General features: G+C 34.7%; 1 protein-coding gene across 1 annotated transcript; it reads right to left on the bottom strand.

Moving 5' to 3' along the window:
- Positions 1-1,271: 1,271 nt before the first annotated feature.
- LOC147070527 (tetratricopeptide repeat protein 39C-like) lies at positions 1,272-19,598 on the bottom strand. Its single transcript, XM_085949821.1, has 10 exons — positions 19,146-19,598; positions 17,596-17,941; positions 16,218-16,806; positions 15,045-15,251; positions 12,338-12,503; positions 11,457-11,532; positions 9,834-10,042; positions 8,606-8,783; positions 3,780-4,066; positions 1,272-3,217 (listed from the first exon to the last, which is right to left on the bottom strand). The coding sequence occupies exons 1-10, from the start codon at positions 19,290-19,292 to the stop codon at positions 3,077-3,079; spliced, it is 2,346 nt and encodes a 781-aa protein (XP_085805947.1). The 5' UTR covers positions 19,293-19,598; the 3' UTR covers positions 1,272-3,076.
- Positions 19,599-21,962: the final 2,364 nt, after the last annotated feature.

Genomic DNA, 21,962 nt, shown 5'->3' with positions numbered 1-21,962 from the left:
GGGAAAACTTCGCATATGCATAAAGCTGTGCTATGGCCGCAGTCTTGCCATTGGTTATCAATTAAAAAATATTAAATAAAACTAGAGCAGATCGAAATTTAAAAAATAGAACGATTCTAATTGTAAGTAACCGAGTCGAACATAATGCATAGATTCTGCATAATACTAAAGGCAACTCAGTTAGCCTAACTTAACGACGATGACGATCAATTTGTTATAATATATCGGTGGCGTATAATATCGGGCGGCAATTTCTTCCCTCATATTCGGCTTAATTCGAAAATTACAGAATTCGCTGAATATTTTCATTTGTTTTTTGTTAAAACTGAATCTTTATTATTTCTCCAAAGTAACTAGGATGACGCCCACGACAGTCGACCGTTCCAGGTTCAAATCCTGGGTCTGGCGAATACGCATATTATGGTTTTTCAATTTGCGTTTGGTGTCAGAGTATGGACCTAACGGGTTGGGCGAGTGACTGACGTCCATTTCTTGTAAAAACAAAAATCTGTCATACAAGCCTCCACTCTGCGGAGGCCGCATGATCCTATCAGGATCGGACGCGGTCAAAAAACAAAAAAATAATATAAGGATGTGGCTAGTTCCTCTCGGTATGATTTCGGATGGAATAATAAATTAATCGATTCGCACTTGCGATGTAGGCTTTGTGTTTACAATAATCTCAAATTTAAATTATTTAAAACTGCCGAACATAAAGTCCAGTGGCTGACAACAGGTGCAAAACTTGAACGATTTATGAAACAATAAAATTTGGCGGAAATATGCGGTAATACAAGACCACGGCAAGAGTGGAGGGCGCTCAGAGAGACCTTTGTCGAGCAGTGGATCGACAACGGCTGCTGAAGATAATGTTTTTCATTGAATTGATTGAATTTAATTCTACTGGCTTCAATTGTCATATTATTACAAATTGTCATTTATTTATTTTGTACGTTGTGTGATTGTTGCCGATAATAATAATATAGGTAAGTAGGTTATTCGCAAAATTGCAATATGAAAATATATTGTCCTACATTTTAAAATATTGTATAATATTTAAATACTTTATTAAATTTATATAAATGTACGTATCTATTGTCAAATTTGAATACATTTTTTTTAATATTGTTATTTAATATGACGTGTTAGTAAACGAGACAGTAAATTTACTCACTCGAGTCAAATCGATCGTGTATAAATTTACAATTTGAAAATACTCATTGTTAAAAACATTATTAATCTCGGAACACATTCCTTTATTTTTTCTATGTCAACGATCACTGGCAAATCTGTCACTGTAGGCCCCCACGTGCTATTGAATTTGGAAACTTGCACGTGTTTATTTACAGTCATTTCATTGTCTGTCGCAAACATAAAAACTAGCAATGCCTGCGATCCTTTTTGAGGTCTACGATATTGGGCGTAGATGCCCAGCATTCGTGATACAAGTTTATACAATTTTGTTTCTAGCATAGGTACTAACATAGTAAAGCGACATTTTAGGTGAAGGTTGATTCTTTGCCTCATTTTCACATGTACAATTTGTGGGTAGGTACCCAAAATATAAAGTTTCAGCAAAAAGCCTGACAAGACACAATTGCGCAGTGCGTACGCCATTGTACACAAGTTATTCATTATTTGACGTTAAATAATACAGTAAATACATACAAAATATCCATTAGTTGCGGTAAAATTTAGGATTAAAAAAATATTGGTGATTTTGAAGGCTTTTAACACAAACAAAACAAATCACATCCGTCATCTTGATCCGTTACGATCCGATCGGTATCTCGTAGCATTTACATGCTATTACTAGTTATTTATGATTACTTATAATGGTCGGCGTGAATCTGCGATCAGTTGAGATAAGTCATGTAATTTAATCAGTAGGATGTATAGAAATAAAAATTGATAGATATTGTTAATATATTCAATAGAGAGGCTACGCAGTCTGAAGGTGACGGTGCATGAAAAGACTCTCAGGATGTGATCTTTCGGACTGATCGTGTTATCGATAAAGAGATATGGAAAATAACTCAAGAGAAGTGACGGTTACGATAGGATGTATTGATGACTTCGGAGTATACCTGGGGGGAATCATGTGAGCTTTTTGCATTACAACATTCGATGGAATGATTTTAGTGACACATGTCTAGCTCGAGCCGGAAACACGGGTATGTATCATAAATGGTACTCGCCGGGAACCCTAGAGAAAGAACGGAGGTCGGGAGACCCGGGTAACACTGGGAAGTGGGGAAGGCCTCGAAGAGCGACAAGAGAGCTCATCTCAGCGTCAAAGACTGGAGAGCAGTGTTGCCAACTTTCATTCAAAAGAGTATATCAAAGGATAAAAAAATAAGCTAAATGACGAAAAATGTGCTGGATTTTCTAAAATTTCAAAAAGTCTCAAGAAACTAGGTATCATTTTAAAATGAATGTCATAATTATTAACATTGTTTTTACAAATATCGAATTATTAATTATTAATTCCAAAAATTGAAAAGTAATGCAGGAAAGAAACATAGTCATCGTTGAATGTACCATTTTATTTTATTTGTAAGATTAATGTAAAAAAGACCATCATGTCCAGCAAATCTGATAAAATAAATTATTTTAGTTTTATTATGACAAGTCTTAAGCTATTTGGGGTATCGAAAAACGCTAGATTTAACGCCATACGCTAGATGCAACTTTTCCTAGGCTCCAATTCAACTATAGCATTATCGAAAGAAGAATACTTATAGAATGATTAATATTCTCTCCGGCAACATTGAGTGCATTGCTGGTAATCAACAAAATGGTCGTCTGTTACTCACTTATGTCATGTCTCATAATGTGATGTGATTTTATGTACTCGTTCACCTAAATAATGATGGATCAATTTATGAAGAAATTTCTTCAACATGTTTGATTCATAACCTCTCTATTGAAAAACAATAAATGGTCAATGAAAAATAAAAATATTGTATTACACTGAATTTCCTCTTCAATATATATAGTGTAAATGTATCTAGTGTAAAATATAAATATTTCTATGTCGTGTCGTGGGAGGGAAGGGGAGGGAAGGGGAGGTAAATCACTTTGATTTATTCTGGGCTTCATATTTGTCAACACTCTTGAGCGTGCTGTTAATTCTAACGTTCAAGCGGTGCTCAAAGTCATAATCTTTGTATTGCGATTGGGACTTCAAGAGTAAAAGCTTTCCTTCGGCGCGACTCTGAAATAAAGATACAATCAACTATATTAGTTATATATTTATGTACAGAATCATTCATAAAAAAAGTGTGAGCCACCACTATTTTAATTATTTAGATCAGAAAATTACTATTATCTGATGATTTAAGACAAAAGTGAAACAGTGAAACGGCAAATAATTTTCAACTATAGGTGCGACGAAATATTAGACTGGCTGGCAATCGGAGAGCGAAAGTCGAGCTGTGAACATGTCAATTTGTTTTGTGATGGCGACGGGGGAATTAATTATTAAATCGTATAAAGATGACTAAAAAACGTTACCCATTTACTTGAAAAAGAAAACATGTCAAGGACGCATGTTGACTTTTTATGACAAATTATGTTTTGTTCTGCATGCGTCATTTCCACAATCTTCAGTCGCGTAGTCACGATCGTTTTAGACCGTGCCCCAGCTGAAGTATAGCCTTAATGAGGTTTGAAGGAAATATGTGGCAGTAAAAGGCTAAATACCGAGTGAAGCGGAAGCAGCCGGGGGAAGCCTTCGACCAATAGTAGATATTATTTTATGTCGATAGTATACTCACACTCTCGTTTCTCAATAAGAGCATAGCGAGTTCATACTGCGCGAAGGCGGACACGTGTGCATCATCGGAGCACTTTGACCTGACATGTAGGCACATTCTAAAGGCGTCGACTGCACGCGACAGGCACGCGGAAGATTTATCATCGCAAGTTCTTTCGTTGCTATTGCTACTCGGGGCTGCGTTCGAGCGGTTGCCGATCGCCAGCGAAGCCGCGCCTAATATCAACCAGCCGATGCCCTTCATCGGCTCGTGGGGGAGGCACCGGTCTCCGTCGGCGGGAGTGCATGCTGAAATGATGAGAGACCAAAGATGTTAACGAAATGTGATTACTGAGACTATTGCTTAAATTAGCCGCAACTTGGAGCTTTGTTTACCGAGGTCCATATAATATGATGTGACGAAGAGTGGAGGGGGGTTCAAAGAAAATGTGACGTCATAAGGTAAACAAAAAATATAAAAGGACAAACAAAAAACACAATATTGGGGATCGGGATTTAAGGATATGTATAATTAAAAAAAAAATATATAGACAGGGGGGTAAAAGGTTATGTGACGAAATGTGACAATGGGGAAGGGTGGTTAAAAATAGCCAAAATTGTATGACGTCATAAATGTGGACAGCCCCCGAGGATGCGCTGAGATTAAGACTAGCACAAGTTATAGTTCAACTCTGTTTAACTTTAACAAATAGATCAACTGCCTACTTTTCTCTCGATTCATATTTGTTTTATTACCAAAAAATATGATTTATATGGTGGCAATAAAATTAGTTTACATGCAAATATCTCCGAGAACAACTGGTGTTTGCGTAAACGATCAAGGCCTCGGCTCGACGGCCCAATCATCCATGCCACGATCGTCGTTTATGAAATCTCAACAAAAAAGATTAAGTAATATTCCATTCTCTTAATAATTGACGTTTCTTTTGTTTCTAGAAGGGGATCCGGACCCTCTTATGCGCGGGCCTGTTTCATGTGAATATACCTCTATGATTACGTAAGTGGGTATATTACAATAGGTATGTAATTGTTCTAAAATATTTTGTAAAACACACCAATTTCTTATTTAAATAGGGTTTTGTTGATTTTTAGAGTCCCAAACTTACTTCCACTACAATCTTATAAAACTTGACATAATCAGATTATATCACTATTAAAAACGCGTTTTCTATCCGTCACCATACTTTTTCATGTCTTTCCGTGCCATCTACCACAAGTTAATTACAATGTCGATAATACTTTCTATATAATCGATATATCACAAATCACAATTTGGGGGTCTAGGATCATAAGGGCGAAACTACAAAAACACTGTACTGAGATAAATGGGAAAATAGGGTAAAATAGTTTTTATTGTTAAAAAAAACCATTTCACACTGTAAAAATACAAAAAAAAAAAATTAAAGCTATTGTAACATATTCATAAGAGTAATGTAGAGCATCAATATCGTCATTTTAGACATTAGTTAGATGGGAAAAAAATAAAATATAATTAATGGTAGACATTCGCCCTTTTGTCTCTCAAAATATTTTCAAATAAGGTTACTGGTAAATATTTGTTCATAATACAATATAGATAATACAAAACATAGGCGAAATTCTTTCATCAAATTCTATTCCTAAATCTAACTATATACATAATTTTGTTATGCATCTTCTTCATCCATGTTTTCCTAATTATTTTCAAGATTTGACAACTTTAAAGAATTGTAAAAATAATGATATTGTTCCTGAATAATGCCCATTGATATCTTTTTCGCAGTGAGTGAAAGTGATGCGTTATATTTAGGCTGGAGTCGAAAAGATGAATGGTTAATTATTCTGGTTTCTCTTCGTATGACTTGGAGCATTTTGAATGGCTCGTCAAATCCATATTTTCTCCATCCGTATCAATCCGTATGAATCGTATAACACTTTCTCCATCCGCATCAATCTTCTTATTTTTATTCTTTTTTATTTTTATTTTATTCTATATTTCTTATATGCATTTTTGTAATTCAGAAAAATCAATAAAATCTTGTTGATCCATCTCAGTTAGATTGTATTTTTTGTGTGTCATCTGAACAGCAGAGTACCATGCGGATGGATGGTATTTATATCCAAATGCTTTAGTTTTCGATTCTCGCATGAACGGAATCTCATTTCATTTGCGAGTGCCCGGATTCAAAGTACATTTGATTAACTATCGGAATTTTTGGGAACGACTATGTTTTATAATGAACATCTTGTGGCACCATCCGGTCTTTGTTTTTCAATATCGCCTAAAGACCAATATGAATTCAACATTGTTTGTCGTACTGTTTCGGTAAAATTCTCATTGTACTTTCTGGGACATTTAGAACAGTCTTTGGGCTTTAAATAACTTCCTTCAATTTGCTTACCTGTAACTGAAACATATGACATTCCGTTTTGTCTATTAGTTATATGTTTATTTCTTTTGCATTCGTACGACTTAGCAATACGTGTTCGTTTACTATTTAACTCATCAAAAATACAATCTTATTTCTGAATTGAACATTATCGGACATCACCGACATCATTTCTTATTGTAATTTCTTCTGGGCATCCATTACATTTTTCAAAAAACCGGTTGAGCTATTCAAACACGTAGTAATTCCTGAGATGTTGTAAATGAGTTTGTTCTACAGGAAATCGATGAATTAACTCACTTTTATCTGTTTTCATAAAATAATATTATAAGTAAATTCAGCATATAATGGTGGTTCATGCGTAGGTTCTAATATATTTTCTACTGACAATAATAATTGTTCCGAATGTCCTGGTAATGGCTCAAATACACTCTCTTCAAAAAATCCTGTTTCACTATTCAACCACGAAGTAAATTATGGGATGATGTGCACGTCTAAGAAAAGAAATGGTATTTTTAATACAAAAGACAGATATTTTGAGTCCGGTTTTCTAAAAAAAATATAAAATATTAATTATATAATACATAATAGAGTTCAATTCTGTCTTTTATGATGAGTGAATATTCTGCATTATTTTCCATTAGTCATTTTGCTGGCCATCCTGGTAACGTATCAGGGAGAAACTCTCGAAAATATTATCTTGAGCTCTACAACCACGAAGTAACTCCTAAGATGATAATATGCATGTCTGAGAAAAAAAATCGTATTTTTAATACAATCAGCTAGTAGATAAAGCCATATCTGAACAAATGAACAATTCATTATAATATTTCATCGAGGTTAACTGTTTATCAGAGTTATTACTTACTTCGCATGCTTGTACGTTGGTTCTGTTTAAAGATATCCACAATTATTACCTCTCCAAAACATTGTTGATATGCAAATATGAACCGATAACAAGTGTTTACTTAAGTCAAATTGACAACTTACGCCAAACTAAAAATTACGAAACTTCCATAAACTAAACTTTATGTCAGTGACATAAAGGCGAAACGCCACTTACGTCGAAGTGTCCTTGATTAATCGGCATTAATGTCAGAGTCACACTGGTGTAAAAGGACATTCACCCATATGACATTAAAATTCTATGTGGATTTGTAGATACGCCAAGTAATATCTAGCAAACCGCTATACGTACGAGTTTCATCTTTGTACATATGATAGAAATGCGTTCTAGCAAGACAATGCAATATTTAACTCAAAACAGCCATTTTTGTAGTTTCGCCCTTATGATCCTAGAAACCCGAATTATTATGCTACAAATAATCGGCACATCGGTGTACGTGTGAGTTTTAACAAGAAATAAATGCGTATTTCCTCGCTAATTACTGACACTAGACACTGGCACTTATTTGTCAAACTAATAGGAGACTGATTATCGTTTGTTTTCTTTCATCAACTGATTATAAACGATAACTTTATCTGAACTATTAAGAGATTGCAAAAATCGGAGAAAACATCGAAAAATTATGTGACATTTCTATTAGTATAAATAATCAGTTATGACATTTGTTTGTTTGTAATAATAAAATTTTAATAATTTTTACAAACGTAAAAAAAAATTTAAGACATTTCGCGAGCCGAATACTACAAGGTTCTAAGTGTTCGTCCTTGAAAAAACAAACCCAACAATGAAGTAGTATTCTAAGCTGCCTCATTGTTACTTTTGTTTCTCCAAGGACAAACACTTAGAACCTTGTAGTTCTCCATTCGCGATTTATTGCCTAATATAATATTTTTTAGAATACTCATTAATACCAATTTTTGATTTTGTGTGATCATATAGGAGAATATGCTTCTCATACTCGCCAACTGTTTTAAAACAACACATACCGGAATAATCCATGTCACATGTCGGAAGCCGGACTCTCCGAGGTAATCATAGAGGTATTAATTAAGGAGGTAATGTTGGTATAAATTAAGTCAATTCAATTTTACACTTCTGATAAGAATTTTATTTTGTTTTCCCTGTTTGTACATGACAAAAATAATAACATTTTTATTTCCTCATTATCCTTAGTTCTTTTGCGACTATTGGATTAGGATGCCAAGCAACCTGCAAGGTCTAGCAAGGCAGCTGGCTCTGCTGGACATCCATTTCTCGTAAAAACAAAATCTGTCAATATAAACCTCTACTCTGCGGAGGCCCATATAAACTTATTAGGATCGGATATGGTCGAAAAAAAAATGTATTTATCTGATGTGAAAACGACCCCTAACTCATTTTTACTTATAATGTCACTTGTACTCGTTGAATCCTCAACACCTCATAATTTGTCCTTGTGGAAATAACATCGCAATAGCCATCCAGGTCGGAAAGTCTCGACAAGATTTACATTAATGGGAGTCAGCGATCCGTAAATCGAGAGATGACTGTGACACATGCACGGGTACGTACTTGTAATGATAGTTTCCAAATCTGCCGTCCTACAACTGGGGAACGTGTTCCACAGATAGAGCATCTCGAAGCAATAAAGCTGCCAGTGAACCTTGTCTCTGACCCATTCCTCGTCGCTGTCTTTCTTCTCCGGTAACTTCTCCGTCCGCCGCTTTATGTACTTCTCAATTTGGGCTCCCTGAAATATTATAAGCGAAGCAGTTAATAAATCCAAATTTTAATATTAATTCTCTTTACGGCAGAATTAAATAAACAACCAGCAAAGATGCTGAAGAAAATTTTCTTCAATAGAGATCAATCTCTATGAAAGCTCGAGGCTAAACGCATGACTGAAATAAAAAAAAGGTTCACTCCGCAGTCTACTCATTTTGCTGAGAGCAAACTGAGAGTAAAGATAATATTAGACTTCATTTGCCAATTTAAAGAACGTATGAAAAGGCAATCTGTCACAATTAGTACATAAGTATCCAATAATAACATAAACTTAACCGTACTTCATTTATTCGGTAAATGTGCTTAAATGTCATAATAGAAAAATAGTCTACAAGACTCCCTAGTATTATTGTTCAAATTTTTTACTTGCATAATTTAATCATTAGCCTTAGTAGCCTTTTTTAACATGTTTCGTTGTTTTTCGGTTCTAGATTTTTTTAAAGTATGGTATAAGCATACCATGTTAGCGCGAAGTTTGTTAATTTTGACAGAAAAACAAGACATAGGCGGTAAGGAGTGAGTGAAAGCAATGAAATATGCTTATAGATTATATATGTCCAGTGGTGAATAGTAACCATAACCATAATCGTATTTGCCACATAATTATTCATGCACACTAGAAGAAATTGTGTTTCCACATGTTCGCAGCTAAATTGTTCCATCATACCTATGTAAATTTCACATACATATTTATTTGTATGTTTACTAAAAAAAATATACAAATAAAATTATTTTAGCCTATTCCATCTTCTCTACTCTCCCAGCCCTGACGAGATATAATCTCAATATGTACTAAAGAATATATGTACCTACATGTACAATTGTACAACATAAGTTAAAGTGCATATTATCATCTTTACGTTCAACAGTTATGCAAGGGCCATTAATCCACATTCCCAGCCTTCCTTTCACATGTGGTAGCGAGAACCCTTACCCGCTTATACAGTCCGCTGCAACCCTTTTAACTTGTATACCCAAATAGTAAGCACTACTTCTATTCATCTTCGAAACTTACTTTATTAGCTGATTTTTCCAGAAGACACTTAATTTCATTTTTCCCCGGTAATACTAAGCTACTGTTGCCGGTTGCGCCGACTGTGATGGTCATGAGGTAAGAGTAGAAGCTCTTGGACCACTTGCTCTGGTGGCGGAGTTGGAGAAAGCACTCAAAAGCCTTTTGAAAGTCCAGCATCAACAGGTGGCACCATCCTACTTCGTGCAGACCTTTAACATTCATAACAGTGTTAAACGATAAAAATTTTACGCTAGTGAGAAACTTAATAATGAAAATCACTCTTCTTTTTAGCGAGCCATCCCCTAACTAACGGATGGCCGCCACCGTCAGGGTGACCGTCTACCACCCGCAACAGTTCAATGGAGCCGCGCTCATACCAATCACTGAGGATCTTAAGCCACGAAATGCGGTGTCATCCTCTGCTATGCTTACCATTGATCTTTCCTTGCATGATAAGTTGTAGAATTCTATACTTTTGTCCTCTCATAATGTGGTCGAGTACTGTAGTTTTCTGGTTTTGATAGAACTTCTCAGTCCTTTCCCATTCGATTGAGAGTGTCAACATTAATCTGTCACACGGTCGATCCGAGGAATTTTGAGGATGCGTCTTCCATCTATACGGCCGCATCTCGGAATCCTCGACTCTTTCCCTTTCCATTATGTCGCATAAATCGAAATAATCTAAAATTATGTTCAGTGAACTGTTTGAAATTTGCCAGGCTGCTAAAAAAAATTTCTGTCACTTTTGCTATGACAAATTTTCCCATTGTGTTGGGATATTTCTCTGACACAAATCAGGTACATGCTATTTTTCGTGGTGCGTTTGATGCAAAGCTAGAATCCAATAGTGTGGATGAATAACTGACAACCGTTCCTTGTAATACAAATCTGTTAATACAAACCTCTACTCTGATCCATTTAAAAGTGAAAATGGTAATTCACCAATGGCTGAACAAAAATGAACAATAAATGCGAGTGAGAAAGTATTCGGCACCCTTATAATCTCCGTGACATGTGGTAGAGTAAGATAAACGGTTTACAGATACGTAAGATATTTTGTTATGGTGTAGCCATGAAATCTTAGTTTGTCTCATAGCTAACCATCGATAAACCGCGAGCGCGTGTTGCTAAAATTGCTATTTTTTGTTTTAAATATTTTTAGTTAATTCAGTAGAAAAGATGGTTGTTTGTGTTTATTAAAATGTGGTAGCTGTACTGACAAGCAAGAAGATCGTATTATGTTTCACAGGTAAGTTGATACAAGTCATGATAATTTATTTGTATATTATTGTATATTTTAATATCAAGTGACCTAGTGTTTTCATAAAATAACTTGGATATCTTTACCTAATGGTTGCATTTCGACCGCTTAAAAATACTATTTATAATGTAAAAAAATAGAAAATTATATTTTAATTCTGAGCGTCTAGTGCGAGCACTTTGGGGGAACACTAGCGAAATGGTATATGATTTCAAACATTTGCATCAATGCCTACTTTCGCTTGCCCACAAACCAAACGCACGGCACGCAGCTTCATTTAGCAACGCAATGGGTGGTGTCTAGATCTATCTATAGTCTAAGTAATTTACTAAGTAGGTAAGTAATAAAAGTTATGTAGGTACCTAATAACTTAACATCAGGAAGTGAAGCATTGGACACAGACTGCTGATATGCTTCTATCGCTCCAGGAATATTAGGCTATGAACAAATAAAACGAGAGATATTACTTCTGTCACTATGTCAGAAATTTTCACATACATTCTACCAGTAAAAGCCTTAAGTTTAGTATAGATTTGTTTAACGCTAAAACTGCAATTAAATATTTCATCGAAGAGTATTTTTTTGTTTTGTTTTATTAAATCGATGACTATTATTGAAGTGAAATTTATTGACGGAAAAGAGCGTCAAATTGGGAAACATTTATTATTTTATTACAACCGTTTTATAGGTTTAGGTTATTAACAATAGGTGCCTAAATCGGGTGCACAAATAGTTATCACAAATCTATTATTTCTTACATGAGCAATGAAACAATGGATGGAATAATTATGATATATAAAATCAAACTTACGACTCCCGCTGTTAATTAAAACCTCTATTATCATTCAAGTGCTACACAAAGTTTAACTTCCATTTACATGTCTACACGACATGCGCAACTATTTTTTTAATCGATACAGGCTTTTATTAAAAGAGATCACCTACCGATTTATTTAGCCGACACTAAAGTGAAGTTAGCAATGATACGGTTTCATCGAACAATCTTTTAAAAAGACAAACCGGACGTTTAATTTTGTGGCAAATAAATCTAACGTAACGAGTACATTCAATTTCTTGTTATTTGTATTACTATGTAGATTTGACAACACGACTATCATTATGTTTTAATCGGCCACAATAGAGATGAGTCTGCACCGTGGCGTGATTCAGATATTCCACTTTCACTCTTGCGTCTGGCATACACTGTGAAGCCGAGTATGTAGTATTATTATTTAGTATTTACCTTAAGTCTTTCAACACGTCCTTTAAAAAATAGAAATAAGGCAGAGTCTTCAAATTCCCTTTCCTCGTGCAGTATCTTAGTGGCCTCTTCTACACCGGATGCTACGATCACTCCATCGAGATTGAAGAACGGACGAACTATTGTGTGGTACCATAATAAGGCTAATCTGAAATTAATATGTTACGTTTACTTTGTGCTTTATCCGAGAGATCTGCTTCTTCTTTCTTCTTATCCGAGAGATACCAATGTGTTAAAACAGGGGTCGGCAAACTCTTGAACCAAAAGAGCCAAATATGAGTAGCACAACGGTTAAAAATTTTTTCGAGAGCCGTAAGTATATTTTTATAAATATGATTTTATTAAATGAATTAATTACATTTTATAATTGTTTATTTATTAAATGAAGAAGATTTCCCGAATAAAACTAACGTAAATACTTAATATTATATGTTTTTATTGTTGACATTATATATATATAATTTTTACAGAATATGAATTACATACAATTTTTACGCATTCCTTAAAACTAATGTGAACAATAACCTTCCTTGCATTTCTTTGGAGAGTGTGTATGTTTGGTATGTAACTTGTAGTTTTTAAACGCGAGACTCCAAAAAATTCTCATCGGTTATTTGGCTTCTCTAAATGCTATTTATATTGTTCATGTTTGAAAATGATTGTTCACATACATATTATTATGTAGACTCGAATATGAGTTCGGAGAGCTATTCCATAATATGTATTAAAAATCGTAGTATCTACTTTATGTAGATCTTTTAGAGCGCCCCACTTGTGTTGTGAAATTAAATTGCATTTTTCTCTCTCCAAATCCTCAATTTTGGTGGCAAGACCTACAAATTTTGAGTTCCATAACTATTTGCTTGTTAAATCTACCAATAAATTTGTATTTCAAAAGTGCTCGTGTCTTTTACATCAACCATCACGGAGGAAAAATTAGGCTCGCGATAATGTCATTATATAATATAATAAGTGTACAAATCAATGACAAAAAATAACGTTTTTGTAAAAATTGGGAATTTGGCAAACAGCCGCACGCCAATACCCAAAGAGCCACATGCGGCTCGCGGTTTGCCGACCCCTGTGTTAAAACACATAAATAAAGGAAATAATAAAAACACAATACATATAACCACCTTCCAGGGTTTTCCCTTGAAAAAGAAAAAGACATCGCCTCATTATGATTTTTCGAGGTAGATCCTACTAATATCTACGTTAAAAATAGTCATACATTATTAAAACATTTATGTATAAAGATGTGCCCCTTTTTCTGTCAGATGATTTCCATATTAAAGTCGCTAAAACAAGCTGCAGTCTGTCGTAAGTACCATTTTCCTATGCGACATGCTCCTCTCTTTATAATATAATAAAATTACTAGAACCAGGCCTGAACAAAAACGATGCATGAGTGCGAGTGAGAAAGTATTCGGCACCCTTATAATCTCTACCACACGCGCTAGAGTAAGATAAAAGGTCTACATATGTTTTAGTTAGTTTCCAAAAGTATCGCTGACAAATCGCGGTGAATCGCTTCACGTAGCGTCGTAGCTCGTGTTGCTAAATTGCTATTTTTTGTGTTAAACATAAAGTCAGTGGTAAATATTTTTAGTTAATTAAGTAGGAAAGATGGTTCTGTGTGTTGTATTAAAATATGGTAGCCGTACTGATAAGCAAGAAGATGGTATTACGTTTCATAGGTAAGTTGATACATGTTCGTGATAATTTATTTGTATATTATTTTATATTTTAATATCAGTGACCTAGTGTTTCTTTAAAATAACTTAAATTATGGATATCTTTACCTAATGGTTGCATTTTGACCGCTTAAAAATACTATATAACTTAAAAAAATAGAAAATTATATTTTAATTCTGAGCGTCTAGTGCGAGCACTTTGGGCGAGCACTACCGAAATGGTCTATGGTCTCGAACATTTGTAGACGAATGCGTTCGCTCGCTCACAAACCAAACGCATGGCACGCAGCTTCATTTGGCAATGCAACGGGTGGCGTCTAGATGTATCTATAGTCTATGACTAGAACGGTGGTTCTTTTTTTTTGGTTCACATTCATATGTTGAGGCTCCATCTCTATAGAACAAGGTATTCGTATTCTCCAACATCTTCGGTTATGCAGTTCATCAAAAATACTTTACATTCTAAAATACAATTATTAAAATAGTTTTTTATTTATATTAGAAATACCTAATAACAAACACCAATATTATTGAAGTAAGATGAAACCGATCTAGTGATTTATTTGTACTATTGTGGAATAAGAACAACTAAAATATTTAACCAGGGAACACAAAAATAACTGAAACTGGTTAGCTTCCGAGTGTGGCTGTAGAAGGTACGGTATGACGTATACATTGAGTGTGAAGAAATATGAGATAAACTTAAACACAGGTTATTTTCAATATTTACATCATGATTTGCATTCAAATTTGTCACGTAAACGAAACGCACATTCAATATTGGTAATATTTGAAGATCATCAGAGGGCTTTGTATTTCTTGCATTTAACGACTTAACCATCATTAAGTCATAAACCAAAATTACCTTTAAAATCTTGGTCTATTTACAAGTGTTTGTTATTTCTAATAATATGTTGTTCCATCAAGAATTAATAAAATTAATAATAAAAGCAAATTTTTTAAAAATTACGTAATATGCATAAGAATGTTCTTACGATGCTAACGGTGCACGCATATCTTCCCCCTTGCGAGAGAAATTAAGGCTAGACAGGGCAGCGGATTGGTCGCCCTCGAATCCAAACATGTTAGCCCATCTGAGAATACTCGGAGGTGCGAGGGATACACACAGCCTAAAGACGCCGTATCCGAAGCAGACTGCTGACATTAGACGCCTGACGGTTTCAGGGTGGATGTTCTCCCAACTGTAACAAAATGAATCAACACTGCATCCACTGAAGATTTCATGGATTGATAGAAATTTGAGTTTGATGTCACACTATTGTCAAAATATTGGGTCTAATTCTCTTCTCTATTTTTTGCCTAATGAACACTGAAATTAGAAGCGTTGCCGACAATCTCCTTCCAACTAGCATCTGGAGCAATTCTTCGCTGATCTGGATGCTTCAGTCAATTAATTCAGTTAATTCCGTCGCTTTCTTGATGATGTTTCACTTCTCCCTTCACTTAATACTTATTAAATAATTAGATATACTGCAGTCCGTGGAGGGGCCCGGCTACATCTAACGTCTTTCTCTGATGGGTTGGGTCGTCACTCTCTTAGAATATGGAGGTACTTTAAAACCCCGTTTGGTCACCAGAGTTGCGGTCTTCCTTTGCTTCGGTGGCTGTGCATTGTTAATTCTTTGAATATGTTGTCTCCGATGGATCTCAGTGGCGAAGGGTGGTAGTAGGCTGTTATGATCTGACATAAGTAAAGTAGTGCACATTAAACTTTGTCAGTCGTACGTATTTGTTTTCATTGAACAAGAGATTACAAATTGCTACAATTGCAGGTTTCTAAAATTCAAATAAACCCTACGTAACCATAATACGTAGCCATAATAGATGACTGATATAAAGTGTATACTATTTTTGTCAGATCTCCTCAGCCTACCTCTACTATGATGGTTTGGTTCAGGCGGCGTTTTTCATTTCACAATATTTCTATCATAACAAATACCATTCATGATAAAACCGGTACTGTCAAACTCAGTTTTCACAGATTTGGCCAAGAATCCCTCTGAATACTGCACTAAAATAATCGGTGAACCGCAAAGTCCATATCTGCCCTAGCATAATGTGCTATGCTATATTATGAGGGCATCGGTCTCGAAAGGATTTTTATTATAATTTTTAAATTAATAAATCGATTAAACAGGTCGACTCACTCATCTTTGGGCTCCTTGTTAAATCCGATCAGCGACGTGGCACTCTCCAAAATGGCAGAACTGAAAGAATTCAGCGAAGACAACAGCGACACGGATTTACGCATCGACGACCGGTGAACGTTTCCATTCGCTCGTTTTGATTTCTTCAACGTACCATTATTGGAACCGCACGACAAGTCTAGGGAGTCGGGACGGACTGTAGGACGGATGGAATAAGGGACGGATGAACTTTTAACAGAAGAACTTTCATCTGAATCACAACCTAATCCTGTTTCTACATCATTATTCTGATTATCTCTGCGATTGGGGGAAAAATTACCTACCGTCTTGCTGTTACAATGATAAAAATTTCTATTTGGAAAGCCGTTTAAATTGTTACTCATGTTATGGCTGATTCTGAACGGGTTTGACGATATTGCTCTTTTCTTGTCATCTGTTTTTGTTGATTTTATGAGATTGCTTGTACTGGAATTGTTGTTTTGCGATTGCACGCATTGATCATTGTCCGATATACTCCAAGATGGACTCGAGACTATGGTCGGAGAAGTTTCTAAGTCTCTATTGTACATTTCATCACAAGAAGGGAACCCTGGAAGAAAAATATTAAGATTTAAGAGTCTCAGAGTTTGATTCCTTGCAAGGTCACAATCAATTCGCACCGTGAGTGTAAAACCAAGGCATCTGCAAATTATTCAATTTCGAGATTAAATACAAAACAACTGCAAAAGTCGTGAACTTGATAATGTAAAAGTGAAGTAACTGAAAGAACATGCAATATAATGTAGTTATAAACCAAATATTATGGTTTTTCTAAAGAAACTCTATTTCTCCTAACAAAACGAAGACTTCTTGCCGAATGTCTTTTGCAGATGCCTTCGTTTTACACTCACGGTGCGAATTATGTGATTTTCCCAAAGCCTAGATGTTTTTTGAAATGTTTCATCGCTACTATTTCATACTCTAATTGATTCTAGTGGCCTCGTGATAGCGTTAAAAAAGAAGAAGATAACAACAACAATGGATTCATAATGTAATCAAAACATTTTACTTGTGATATGTAAATTACCATTTTATCTCGAAAGCAGAAGCAGAGTATATTATGTCTGATTATTTTAACAGAATATTTGAATGGAAAATAGTTTTGCTGAACGTTTGTCCATGTTACAGATTCAAACAAACTGAAAAATATTGTGTGGTTTTGAACCGTAGGCCTGCAGACTCAGCGGCGGGTATTCTGTTCACTATTCCACTGCAAGGATGATAATATAATGTTACATTACTTTTACAGAAGTCTCATAAAAGATCCAGAGGACCCGAATAGGAAATAAATTAATAAAATCTTAAAAATAAGATACATCACCACTACGTAGATAGGTACCTGATGTGCCGCTCGGACCGATAATTTTATTATGTATTGTGGATAGCTGTTCGTAAGTGTGCTGGTAAACCTTCCAAGCCCGTCTCAAAGTCCACCCTCCTTTCATATACGACGCGAAGTCGTTGTGAAGAAATGTAAGGAACGACTGACAGACCAGCGAATCGGCTAACACGATTTTTTCTTCCATCGTTTGCTCCAAACTCTTGCATGCGTCATCTTGCGAGGTGAATATCTTGCTCTTGAAGGTCTTCATCCATCCTATTTGAGTGACGCATTGCTCTTCAATTTTTTTGATGTTCAATATTGCTTCTGAGACTTTTGCATCATCAAAACACATAAGGGCATTCTGAAAAAAAACACAGATCTTATTTAGGTATGGTCCCAATATTTAAGCTCGATTTAATATAAATAAAAAAGATTTCAAGTTATACAAATTTACATTTTTATAAAAATCGATATTTTTTAAAGTAAATATAAAAAATATTAAAACTATGAATTAGTAAAAAATCTATAGGTACGAGAAAAAATTGAAAACTTAATAAACTAAATTTTAATAATAAATATGACCATAAAATATGTTATAAAAAGATGTGGTCTTGTGACAAATTCACATTTTATAACATTTTTTACAATAATTGTAAGTTTATCTTTGACTTAAAAGAAAATAGTTTTCTTTTTAACGTTTTCAGATACATATTTATTAATAATAATTAATTAATACAGTTGAAATTGTAAATTATCAAAAAATTGTCTCAAATTGCAAGCTTCGTATTTTTCCGCTAGGTGCCTTTGCCTTTGCTGGCATGCCCATCCCCCCTTTTCTCAAATATCAAACCATTTTATTTTTGTTCACTACAATCATAAATTATTTTTATCTTTACAAAAAAATTATTCTCACCAAAGCGATTGACAAATATATGAGCAAAATATAATATTCTGTGAGGGGGGCTGATAATAAAATTAAAAATATACTTATTAGGTTAGTAAATAGATATTAGGTATACTTATACCAATATACTTCACTAAATTAAAAAAATAAGCAGCTACAAAATCCACATAATTTATGATTAATAAAAATATCTGAATAGGTAGTCAGCCTAGGTACCTAGGTAGGTTGATATAAAATTATTATTTTTTTTGTAATGCCACAAATATCCATAAGTAGGGTTTTTTGTTAATAATTTTTATGGGCTGTTTTTAATGTAAACATTATTGTAATTTTGGCGCCTTTTTAAACGTCAAACCGGCTTCTCATTAGAATCTCATTAGCTGTCATAAATAATTATGTACTTATTTTATTTTCAATTTATTATTGCGTCCTATGATTATTTTAGTAATACAAATACATTATAATACTGTGATATTATTAGGTATACTAAAAATACTATAATATAATCTAGGTTATCGTTTTTTACGCACTTCCTATAATGAAAATAGGCAGGCATTTTTGTGACGCATGACATTTTCATATACCTACATACTTGATGTACATTACGGCATTCGCAATGATTTTTGATATTTACATAATATAGATAAAAAATGAATATTACCATAAAAGTAACGTAACACGATCCGGCGGTCATGTGAATATTTTGAGGGCTGCTATTAAAAAGTGCTTCCGCCTCCTTATTCCTGTCATTGAGCAAAAGCTGTATGCCGTATTTCGCCGTACTCCAATCAGGCTCATTTGCCCCCATTTTGTATATTTTACCACATTTAAAACACAGCGATTATATCAATATAAAAAGATCGAAAAATATTTCATAACCGTATTTACACCAGCGAATGTAAAAAAATACAATACATTTTAATGCGTCGCGAAATACTGCGTTTGATTTTGTAAAAGTAAAGAATTTTGGTTTTAAATAATGAACAGATTTAGAATGTATAATTATGTATACGTAAATCGTCTACATTTTAATCACAGGGTTATTAAAAGGTTTAGACTATATAAAACTTTTGAAATAGCTCGAATAACCTCCAAAGGCATGGCATGCCATTTCGACTTGAGGTAGCTAAGGGTAGGTATTGATTTAAGTGCAGCTGATCGGGAGGGGGTAGAGACTAGGGTGTGTATTAAAAAACAAAAACAATCCGCATTGCAGTGGCGTTCTTCGTGGTTTGTGTAATAATGGAGTAAACGTAATTATCTAATCGCCAATAATAATTGTATGCAGGCATACCTATTAATTTGTAGTCTTTCGCCATGGCTAGAGTGTGTAGGTGCCCTGTGTTTACATACTAGCCATAAAAAAGGAATACGTAGGTACTTATGTTGTACTCATGTTGATTTTTCAATGTGTATCTGCCTATATTATTTTGATCCAGAACGTGGAGCCAATATTTTCGCTATTACATAATATGTTAAAATAACCTCCATTATGTGCTTAGGGCGAAAATACCAATTTTTAGAATACTATACTACAAATAGTACTTATGTGTACCTACTCAGGTTAGAACTTTTGTATCAGAAAAATAAGTTTTAGGTTTCATGACATCAAAATTTCTATAATCCACCCCGTCGAACCCCGGAACGTCACAAATCATCACTTTATTTCATACCCCCTACCCCCATTGGAGTGTGACGAAATATATAAACCCCTTATCAACCTCATCAAAAAAATATATTTAGGCCATTATGGTAGGTAGTACCTATCTACCGGTAGTCCCAGAAGTACCCGACCTGACGTATAGATAGCAGTTGTCGTTTGAAAATAGTGACCGTGATAGAAAGTACCAACCTTATAAAGCCTAAGTTTGAAGTTTGACGACGCTACGTTGTTCAGTAATTATTTGTCAGCCATCAACAGTGAACGCTCTCTGTGAATTTGTAAACATGGAAAAAAATTGGTCATATTTATGTGATACAATACTCTCATTTGAAAGGCTTCAGTCAAACCAATATCAAAGCGGCGCTATATTCTACTCTGGGGGTGCTGCTCCTTTGTTTACAACAATAACATATTGGGTGGCTGAGTTTAAACGAGGCTGTATGAGCTGCCCAGACGAACATCGCAGTGGTCGACCAAATGAGGTGACCATGCCAGAAATGGTGACGAAAATCCACAAAATGGTATTGGATGAACGTCGACTGAAATTACGCGAGCTAGCAGACATGGTAGGCATTTCAAAAAGTGCTGTACATCACATATTGACTGAAAATTTGGACATGAGAAAGTTGTGCGCAAGGTGGCTGCCGCGATTACTCACAATGGAACAAAAACAGCATCGTGAGGATGTTTCAATCGAGTGTTTGACGAAGTTTCACAGCAATAAAGCAGAATTTTTGCGTCTATTCATAATCATGGATGAAACATGAGTCCATCACTTCACACCTGAGACAAAGAAACAGTCAAAACAATCGACTGAAAGGGGAGAATCGGCTCCAAAGAAGGCGAAGACAGTTCCATCTGCAGGCAAGGCCGTGGCGTCAGTTTTTGGGATACGCGTGGGGTAATTTTCATTGATTATCTTCAATAAATCAACTATATCAAATAAATCAACGGCGTGTATTATGCAAACTTATTGCAGCGTTTGAGTAATGAAATCAAGAAAAAACAACCGCATTTAGCGAAAAAGAAAGTTTCGTTTCATCAGGACAATTTATCAATTCACACATCCGTTATCGCGATGGCCGAAATCAATGAGTTAAAGTTCGAATTGCTTCCTCACGCACCCTAATTGCCAGATTTAGCCCCCTCGGATTATTTTCTGTTTCTAAATTTGAAAAAATGGCTCGGTGGTAAAAGATTTGCCAACAATGAAGAGGTGGAGTCGGCGGTTGATGGCTATTTTGAGGAGCTCGACGATTCTCACTATAAACAGGGTATCAAAGCTATTGAACATCGCTGGAAAAAGTGTATCGACCTAAAAGGAAACTACGTAGAGAAATTTTAAAAAAAAATCCCAAATTTTTTGATTTCTTTGTTAGGTCGGGTACTTTCCACCACCCTCGTATCTGAAACATGCACGTTTTGATACCTACCTATTTAAAGATAATATTAACACAAATTGAGTAATATAATTAATATTACCTACCTATAATGTTATATTATTAATGTACCTACCCCGTAGCCGGTGATAGTGACGCCTCTGTCCCATTCAGTAGGTATATAATATTATTAGGGTTACCAATTTTCAAAGCATTAAATTAAAAATATCGTGTTAAATTTACTCAATTACAATATTGAGGTCACAATTTGAAATTAACGCGCAATCAACAAAAATATCGGTCACCTATGACCTATGTAGTAGGTACCCATCTATTATTTTTTTTAAATATAATTTCATCGGTCTATCTTGTAGGTAATACTCGTGAATCTGATTTAGGATAAAAAAAATAAAAGGAACATATTGAATAAACTAGA

This window comes from Rhyacophila brunnea, unplaced genomic scaffold, assembly GCF_057557595.1.
Source record: "Rhyacophila brunnea isolate RB1 unplaced genomic scaffold, BYU_Rbru_1.0 scaffold_22, whole genome shotgun sequence".
Lineage (NCBI taxonomy): Eukaryota > Metazoa > Arthropoda > Insecta > Trichoptera > Rhyacophilidae > Rhyacophila > Rhyacophila brunnea.
Note: the sequence above shows the minus strand (reverse complement) of the source record. Positions and strands in the feature narration are given on the sequence as shown.

Coding starts and splice junctions, on each gene's coding strand:
- LOC147070527 (XM_085949821.1), bottom strand. CDS start 19,292: ATGGGGGCAAATGAGCCTGATTGGAGTACGGCGAAATACGGCATACAG. Junction 11,533..12,337: donor GACGTGTTGAAAGACTTAAG/GTAAATACTAAA, acceptor ATTTGTTCATAG/CCTAATATTCCTGGAGCGAT. Junction 3,218..3,779: donor TCTTATTGAGAAACGAGAGT/GTGAGTATACTA, acceptor TCTTTATTTCAG/AGTCGCGCCGAAGGAAAGCT.